Source organism: Osmia lignaria, chromosome 13, assembly GCF_051020975.1.
Source record: "Osmia lignaria lignaria isolate PbOS001 chromosome 13, iyOsmLign1, whole genome shotgun sequence".
NCBI lineage: Eukaryota > Metazoa > Arthropoda > Insecta > Hymenoptera > Megachilidae > Osmia > Osmia lignaria.
The window spans coordinates 4,171,548-4,181,664 of record NC_135044.1 but is presented as its reverse complement, the minus strand read 5'-3'; the positions used below and the strand labels follow the sequence as shown (position 1 = coordinate 4,181,664).

Below are 10,117 nucleotides of genomic sequence, written 5' to 3'. Positions count from 1 at the left end.
GTTTAAATAAATGAAATACATTAATTTCTCAGCCTTCGATATTTTTCATTAAAATACATATTTTATTTGCATCAATTATAAACAGGTTGTACGTTAAAATGGGAGCAAATACTTTCGACGAGTGACAAATAAACGCATAATTTACATCGGTCAATACCAGTACATTATTTATATAAATATTTGCAACAATTAAAATTTTATGTATCTGAAAAAAAAAATTGTGTTAGTTGTAAAAAGGAAATCAATAATTTCATACATTTCTGTACACGAAAGGTCAATGGAATTATAAAAATGATGTATTTATTCGTATTTATTATTATTGCAGGTATATTTGAAATAGATTAGACAAAAGAAGGTGATGATATGGGCATACATTTGAAATCTTTTAATGATTGAAACGGAGCAACAAATACTATGAAAGTTCCGAAATATCGTGTGAACAAGGCTAGAGTCTAAACAATTGGTCCACCGTATACCTGCAGGATTCATGATATTTCCAAGACGTTTTCCGTCGATTTTCCGCATCTGCGTTGTTCTTCTCTCATCCTCATCGTGTCAAGTGCTTTGCGTGCGCACTGCGCTCATGGGCCATAGGGGTTGGGAGGTGTAGTTGGATGCTAGTCGTCGGTACATTCGTGTTTGCTCGGCCGCACTCGGCAATTTCCGTGGATCTCTGCGGGGGCACAGGCCTCCTTCCCTTCGGAGCAACTCACAGTGTTCACACTCCCGCGTAGGTGTGCGGCGGTAGGTGCGAGTTTTATTTCTTCGTCGCGTGATCCAATGATGAGTACGTGTTCGCATCGGTCACCCTTTGAGTACAAGTGATACGTGAATCGCACGCTGCTCTTCGACGGATAATAAGCAGCAGCGGGCGCGAAAAACGGGGCAGGAGTTTCTTGGAAAATTGACAGCCGAGAGATAGAACAAAATTCGAGTGAGTACGAGAACCGGCAAAGAGGGACGATCATTGACATCGATGATTGATAAATGAACGACAACGAGCAAAATACAAAGTCGATCCATCTTGACAAATGGAATTAACCTCAATTTGAACAGTGAGTGGATTTGAAAGTGCTGATTCCTCGTTCTGACAGTATCGTACACCTGTTACGACTGTCCAGTCGTAACCGCGAGCCCTCGCGGTACACTTGTCAGCCTCTCCAATTTGATCGATTTCTCGAACGCGTCGATCTCTCGAACGCGTGTCGCTCTCTCTCGAACTCGGTGTGTTCGTGGGATATCCGGAAGTCAGATACAAGTGGATCGTCTCGTGGTGCGCGTCGGAAAGAACAAGTGAACAAGTAATGATACATTTTATATCTTAAAACCGGTAAAGTGCGTATAACCGATGATCACTACGGTAACACCTAATTAAGTGTACTTCAGTTAACTTACTGTTCTATTATTAACGCGAATATTAACGGATTTTCAATCGTGGCTAGTAGTCGAGTATAGGGATACCTCGTTGATTGTAATTTTTTCGAATTTCCTTTCGTCGAAGTGGAAATTGTTGTCGGTTTAGTACGAGAAAGACCGGTGATCGAATTTAAAAAAGGATATTAATGTGAATGACGGTTTTCGGGTGACAGATTCTCAAGTACAATTGTAAGTGGTCGAGAGATTCTCAAGTAAAGACGCCATGTAAAGATTCTAACAATAAGTAGTCGAAAGATTCTCAAGTAAAGGTGCCAAGTAAAGATTCTAAGTAGTCGAAAGATTCTCAAGTAAAAATTGATCGGTGATTGAATTTAATAAAGAATATTGAAGTGAATGTTAGATTTCGGGTGACAGATTCTCAAGTACAATTCTAAGTAGTCGAAAGATTCTCAAGTAAAGACGCCAAGTAAAGATTGCACGCGGTCGAAAGATTCTCAAGTAAAAATTGCAAGTAGTCGAAAGATTCTCAGGCAAAGATTCCGTGAAACGTTCGCAGGATTACGTGGCGTGTGAAAAGTACTATTTAATTACAACGGAATATTAAATTCGCGTTCGATTTTCGTTGAAATCTGTTTGACAACGGACACTTTCGAATATTTACTTCGCGACAGATAACAGTGTACGGTGCACGCGAACTGTGAAGTGACCTTTCCGCAAACGAAAAATACGGTCGGTCCTGTGTAAGTGAATTCGGTCTGTGTTTACATACGTTCTTCCGTGTTCGGTGTGTTCATGTTCCTGTAGCAGACAACCATGAAGGAGTACGAAATGAAACCGTCGCCGATGAGGCTTATCCTGATTTTCTTCGTTTTTTCCACCACGGCCATTGTGAAAGGTAAGTGTCCAATTGTACCAATGGTTTCGAACGATTTTCGATAAAATCGACATTGCCTCGTATACGGCTGGTATTTAAGCGTTTCGATGGCTCGTTGAAAAGCTGATGGAAAGTAGCGGTATACGAGACGCTGCATGTGCAATATTAATTAACGATTTCATAATTAAACAACGGTACTTTCCAAAATCATTTCTCGGGTATGAATTAACATATTGCCAACCAGCCACGAGAATTTTTATTTCATTTAAGTACATTTAATTAACGCGTTCATTGTCATGGTGGTCGCTTCAAATTTGATGAAATTAAGTTACTATTATTTAATTAAAGTTAAATATATAATTTTTAAATGAAATAGATTCTTATGTTGAAAGAATAATTTTTTTGAAGGAACAATGTAATTTAGAAAATGAAAATAATATGAAATATAAAATTAAATTAAAATTGAGGCTCTCTCGATGGTTCGCCGTTCAAAGCTTAATGTCTGACTACTCACTTCCGTTTCTACTGTGGCAGTGAACGTGTCGAGAAGGAGGAAAGGGAACGCTTGCATGCTTATTAGATTATTAAGTCCTACTTTAGTTAACATTTTGAAGAGAGCAATTAGAAGTTGAAGTGTAGGTTGAAAGTTTTCGCGTAGGTAATAAAGAAAACAAGCGTCGCGAATTGGATTTCGCGAAATTGCGCCAAAAGGCGGCCATCCAATCATTCAGTGAACCAATCACTCGGTAAATGGAAACGGGACCGGTCTCTCGAGCCGAGCTTGTTTCCCACTTTTCCCCTTGTTGTTCTGTTGTCGTTGTTATTGTTGTTTGCATGTATTAAAGCTGCGTGACGGATTTCATTGTTTCACACAGCGTTCTAGCTTCCCTTTTTTTTTTTTTTTTTAATATTCGATCGAGTAATCCCATCGAATAATTTAACGCGTTAATGTCTATGGTACTACAGTGACCTAAAAGCGCATAAATCCGTTCAAAATAATAACAATCAGATGATTAAAATAGGGAAAAGGTTAATTTCGAAAAATGATAGATACATTTATTAAAGTTGTACCAATGGAAATTTCATTTTCAACGGAAACTTTTCATTCCAATCGCACGCGGTAAGGTTTTACTCGAGTTTCGCGATATGCTTAACGAATCTCGTCGTCAATTTTGTTCACTCGTTCATCGTGAAATGGTAAAGAATTCTCGTCGTACGTCTTCGACCAGAGGGAAAAGGGAATACAATTCCTGCGTGAAGTTTTTCGATTCGAACATCACGCAGGACGAAGGTAATTCAGAAATGAGATTTCCAGTGGGTTGAATTTTTTCATTTTCCACCATTCTTTTTCTTTTTCATTTTCATATTTCCCTCGGCTGGAATATTCCAACTTCGAATATGATTTTGAATTCGATTTAGAATTTCGCCGCTCGTCGTCCTGCGATCTTATTCTAATCACGCTGGCGTATAGATGAATATCGCGTAGTTAATTGGTGGAAAAGGTAAAAATAGAAAAAGTGATTTCAAGTTGAACGTTCTGAAAACGAGACGAAGGTTGAGATTCCTTCGATAATTTCCGATAGAAGGGAATTGAAAAAGCTGGCTGCTTCGTTCGATGCAACGTCACGAAATTGTACAAGAAAAGATGGATATCCAGCGTATCTTGTTAATAATTTCTGTGCAGCGTGCGGCGCGAGTTGGAGCAAGCGTAACCGTGCAACGAGATCGAACGTTTCTTGTCGTTACTTTGTTCGATCGGACGGCTTGATATTCCTCTCTCAGCGTTCTCTAGCTAAATTAAAAAAGAAACATCGAGCAGCGCGCGTTTTCCTTTCACCGTCAAAGAAAAACGGGAACAAACCTATGACTCGTTGGATAACTAGAACTCTTTCTTCATGGCGATCTTTGCCAAAAACTCTTCCTAGAGAAATTCTAATCTCTCATAGCGCCGAACAAGGGGAGTCCAAGGGGTACTATAGCCCTGGAATTCGCTTTCCAAGGGGGTTACTAAAAAATTTCAATTTTTGAACAAAGGGGGCTTTCGAAATTTTCAGCCCCAGGCCCCAGAAGTATTAATCCGGTTATCGATCGTATATTAATTAGAAAAAGCAATTTCATTTACGTTAGACTCAACCCCATTCTCGATTGTTATTTAATCATTCTTTATAGAAAAGTCGCTTTGAGAGGCACGAAAGCGTGTTTGCGAGCAAAAAATGTGATAGAAGGCGAATAAAAAAGAAACTATCGTTCATAGCGTCGAATGATTTAGTTTTGTTAGAAAACAGGAGACTCTTTGCCGGTCGGTTTATTCACTCGATGCGGTTCGTTCGTTTCTCAAAGCGTTTCAATTTTCTTGGCGAATGCGTTTGTTAAATATAGTATAAATTCTCGGGTTATTATCAATTAACCGTGTGTACTCGAGTTTTTAAATCGTTTTAGTCATTATTGCTTAGGCGCTCTTGTTTTCAGGAAATTCGGTTAGCTCGGTGGTATAGACAGAGGGATGAAATTAATTTTGACGTGAATTTGTCAGCGGTACGTTTAAAAGAAGCGTAATTGTAGAACAATTTTATCTCTTAAAATGTTTTCCCTCTGTTCAACTGTGGAGGCTTTCAAAAATTTCCAGTTAACGACAGTGTAGCCATACGGTTAATGTCCTTTTTTCCTGCAAATGAAGCCGAGAGGGGATGTTAAATCGTTGGAAATTGCTGCAAACTATGCTCGATTACTCGTTTTTATTTTCTGTTGCAAATTATTTTGCTCTCGTTCAACTGAAGTGGACAGTTTGCCGGATACCGAGACCGGAAGCGAAGCCTCCGAAATTCACAAAGGTCAGAGCAATTGGTGCTCGTTCGTCAACGTAATATCTTTGGGTGAAACTTTTCGGAAACCGCGTCTTCGTGGTGTTAGTTTTCTTAATCGTCGTTTAATGTCCTACCTCGAAGATCCTTATAAAAGTTTACACTCGATCGACGTAGTTTTTGCCGATGTTACTTTTTCTCGCCAATTCCCAATGTTATTCTCCTTTTTCGTTCGTTTTAATCGACGAACGTCACGAATTTCGCCGAGGAAATTCTGTAACTCGTCCAGTCAGCTTGGTGATTTATTGCTGCCACGAGTTACGTTGAAAAATACTCGTTGCTTTATACATCTTTGTTTCCGGTATTTGGTTTACGGTATTTCGTGAAAATTTTGAAATACCCCTTTCGCTTCTTCCAGAAATTAAAATTTTTCAAGCGTCCACGCAGGGTCGATTGAATTTTAATCGTGAAAATTACCCTGAAAATGAAATCCAAATGGCAAATATTTTTCACGGTTCGGCTTTGTATTTGCTTCAATTATAACGCAGTAATTATTGAAACTTGTTTACCGTTGACATTGTAACAATGCGCGTATGCGCTGCATTTACAATGGAATTTAATTCACTTTTCATTTTAATCAAAATACCGTGAATTTACGAACAGTATTCCCTGTCACGATAGAATATTTTTATTTACTTAAAAGCATCTGTTATGTGTATACGTGATTGATGAAGACTGATGGGAAACTGAAACGGGATATCCATTCATTAAAATTTTTTATCATACATTCATTGATTTATTTCGCGCCAAATGTTTTTCATATTTTCATGTTTCGTTGGGATTCCATTTCTGTTTTCTACATGTTTTCCAATATACATGTTTCAAACTTAGTTCTTTAATCAAACGAATGTATGCTAAATAGTTTGAACGAGTTTTGAAACGATTTCTAAAAGAAGAAAACGAGCGAATTAATATTTTTCGTCGAGGTAGATTTCGTGTCTGAGCAAGTTGCAAGGGAGCAACGTTAAGAAATCAGACAAACGCTGAATCGTGGTATAAAAGTTTTATAGACAAGGAAATACGCGATCGGGATTGGAAAAATAGTGGATAAATTACGATTGGAAGACGGTCGATCCTCGGGGATTTAGGATACTAAATTCAATTGTCCATAAAATCTTCGGATCGCGGTAGCAAAGGAAAATTATAGTATTCGAGTGTTGCGCGATTTGTATGAGAAATTTCCACTTTAAGCTTACAGCTTGATTCCTTCAGTATCGAACTTTTCTCTCGAAGTTTCGAAGTTTTTACGAGCCCGTAGAGAAAGAAATTGACCGAAAACTGTTATTTTACTCGAAGCATCTAATTAATTTTTTGCTGTAGATTTATATATTTTTCCATAAAAGATATTAAGCAAATTTCTATGTATAGTAAAAAAGAGAAGGCTCACGTACAAAAAAGTTGCACAATCAAATCTTTCCATGCATCGTTGCTCTTGGAAAAAAAAAAAAAACGAGAACGAGTCGATAGATTTAGTTACACGATTCAATTTTTCCCTCTATCGCTTTTGTCTAGCTTCAACGAAACGGAAACTAATCCGTTTTAACTGCACCCTGAATAACTACGCGTGTGTAATATCCATTTAGTTATTGAATATATTTCCATCAATTCGAATCCTTAGATCGCGAAACTTGTTTAATTTTTAAATTCATTTTCAATTCATTTGTATTTTATTTTGGAAATTTGAACGATTGATTATAAATAATCGAGAGAGATTTCTTGGTTCCAATAAATTATCTATCAAAACAAGACGGAACGCACATAGTATCAGGGGATCGCTGAAAGATCGATAATGTTTTGAGAAGGGGAATTTGTAGAAAATGGAATTGCCAGTAACTTCGTAGCATTCTGTTTGCGAACGATCCGTTCACGACAAAACCGAAGACGTCTACTTTATGCAAACTTTCTGCACGAACGAGTTTCCGCAGTTATTCGGTTTAACTGTTCCTATTACATATGGATACACGCATAGTTGCGATAACCTCGTCCAATAGTTATGGAAATTCCTATTAATTTCGTGGCGAAGGTAAAACGAACGTTTACGTTTATCTGCGGTGATGAATATCGGATTCGTGGATCGACTATCGTAACTCGTATTCTCCAAACGATTGATGCAACAGAAAAAAAACAACCCCATTTTCACGCGTCAGATGCGGTTTGTAAACACCCTTTGAATGGTAAAATTGGAATTTTTCTATTTTCAATTTGATGGATTCATTTTAGGCTAACGATTTTATGATGATTTCAATCTTCTAACCAGATTTCATGACAGCAAAGTATTTCGCAATGCCACTTATGGCACATCAATTTAAAGGTTAAAGTATGGTAAAAATGATGATGTAAAGGTTTCGTCGATATTCTTCACATAAAATGGCTGACAATTATATAATCATAGATACTATTAAACTCTAAGTTTTGCTTCAACAAAACGTCAGCCATTATGTATAAAGAATATTAATAAAACTCTTATGTAGTCATGTTTATTACATCTTAAACTTTAAATTGATATACTATAAGTGCAATTTTATAATACTTTTCTGTCATGATTTCCAATGTTTCGAAATCTGCTACTTGGTATACAATAATTTCATATGTATTTAGTAACCGGTTAATTCCTTGGAAATTAATTTAACTTTAGTCCGTGTCATCCTATCTCGAATGTGAATAAATTTAATTTTCTGACGTGATTTAATAGGAAGAGGGAGGATAATTTTGTTTTAAAGGTGTTCAACGGAATCGGCGGAGAACCGTGAAATTAAATAAGAACGAGCTTGCATCCGTTTCCACGTAAAGCCGCGAATTTAATATTCAGCGTGGATATTTATTTCGAAAAGTGTAAGGAGGAAACCCTATAAAATATTAGGTATATACTCCAAAAGGATATAATAGTACAAAGAAATCGGGGGAGCAAACTTTAGTTCGGGGTACAATAAAATTTTAATATCCCTCTTGAATTCTCACCAATACCAATTTACGGGACACTTTTAGATTTTCTATTGAACGCGACACCGAATAAAATTACCTCTAAAGCTCGTAGTAATTACATTATTAATCTCGTGGAATGGTAACGATGATAAGAAATGAAACGCAGGGTATCTTCAGGGTATCAGAAATGCGCAAAACACTCAGAAATCCATCGAAATCTGTACCATAAAATGGCGCACAACTATTCAATTTGTCCACGAAATTGAACCTCGAAGTGCTTGTCGATCGGCATCGAAAGTCATTTCTCAGAAAAGCCAATGTCGGTTCGCAAAACAGGGTAGGAAAAAAAAAATAGAGAAGGGAAAGAAAATTCTTGTCCGTTCCGCAGTGTCGTTCTTCTCTGGTGGAATGCGAAACTAACAGGGTTCTCGCGAAATCGGATAGCTGTCTAGAGTCTCCGAATGTAACAGAGGGAGAGAGAGAGAGGGAAAGAAAATGGAGATCGATAGCGGGATCTTGCAACGGGTTCGGCTAGCAAGCGAATGAGAAGTTGCAGCGAAAGAACATAAACCGTAGAAGGGAGTAGTCAGACGGAGTCGCGAGATAATGTAACGGGTCATGGAACGCGTAGACGCACCACCCTTTCATCCCCATCGGAACGCACAGTCGCGATCATCCGTCTGTGTAGAAACTTTTGTCAGGAGCAAAAGTATTCGTACAGGTGTTACACCTGTTTCGACTGAAATGATAGAATATAAAATTTCTCAGAATTAACAGAAAATAACAGAAAAATAAATTTGAAATTTGAGAATTAACTCTTTCTATTCTTAATAATTAGAATTTCAACGTGTTTTATAGTAAATGCTAATTTTAAAGGACCGAGAATGAAATTGAGCAGAGTGTAAAATTCTCAGAGTCCATCTCACCTGTTCGAGATTTAATTCGAATATCAGAGATTCCACAGTATTTTACATTTTCCTTATTTCAACATTACGAGTAGAGAAATGCTTTTGTTCCCGAGTGTATGTTAGCTGGAGGTCCTCTTTTCTTCGAGGGAAAGGTCGGCATCTAGCTAACTGTTGGCGCGACGCATTGGCTCTCCCTCGTTTCTGTTTCTACCCTTCCTTTCTTCTTTTTCGCTTCGAATTTCTGTCGTTCTCTACCCACCCCCTGTCGTCACCCTTTGGCTTTCTGTTCGAAGCTCGCATGGAACGCCGGGTAAATGGAATGGCAGAAGTACGAACACCGAATGTCTCTGTCTCTAGCGGTGTGAAACGAAACGAAGCGGAGGGATGAACGAAATGGTGGACAGATTGAAGCCGGATACGCGTTTCACCGTCAGAAAGCTCTCGATTTCAAGCTGGTATCGTTTACGATCGCGAAACGTATGGACAGTCTCGGAACAGACTGTTTGTCGCGTTCCAGTTTTGTCCTGATACACGAATCCCGTTCGCGTACCACGGTTCAACGGATTTTCGGTTAACTTTTGAGCGGAGGAATTTTTTTTGGATCCGTTTGTCGAGAAGTGGAACACGCTGTTCCCAGTTATCGATATCAGAGTGGATGCTTGGATAGGTGGCTTTTAACCTTCCGTCGCGGTTTATCGAGTTATGGCCTTAAAATCCATCCTCTGTTTTCGTCTTTTTCAACTTTCAACACTTGCAACGCATTGAAAATTCCGAAAAATCATAAACCACCATTTCCTTTAACTAACCCGGGATACAAACTTCTTCTCAAGAAGAATGGAAATTGAAAGAGCGAAGCTAAAGGTGAGCGAGAATTCGATTAAAAAGGGGGTGGTCGTCGAGCAGGAACGTGCGGGAGATTAGCTAGCTGGAGATAGAGCGACTGTTTCGAATCAGCTAAAATTCAACGCCCGCTTTCCAACGAAAACTCACACAGATGATTCCTTCTTTTTCTTCATCTTTCTTTCAATCCGCACGGTTTAATGGAACGAACGAGGTAATACCGTTCGATTCGATTTGATCCGTCATTAACTGAACGGTCAAAGGGAGCTTAAGGGAACATCTTCGCTAATTAGTAGCGGCACAGGTGCAATAGCGGCCAATGAAATCGGGCCTCG

The 10,117-nt window shown here is 38.5% G+C and overlaps 1 protein-coding gene across 6 annotated transcripts in view; it reads left to right on the top strand.

Moving 5' to 3' along the window:
- Nucleotides 1-706: 706 nt before the first annotated feature.
- The window catches only part of sns (sticks and stones), a 202,086-nt gene continuing 192,675 nt past the window's right edge, over nucleotides 707-10,117 (top strand). For all 6 annotated transcript variants that reach the window (XM_034319985.2, XM_034319983.2, XM_076691778.1 and 3 more), the window contains exon 1: nucleotides 707-2,272. In XM_034319985.2, the coding sequence (XP_034175876.1) occupies nucleotides 2,191-2,272 (82 nt within the window). In that variant the 5' untranslated portion in view covers nucleotides 707-2,190. The remainder of the gene's footprint in view (nucleotides 2,273-10,117) is intronic.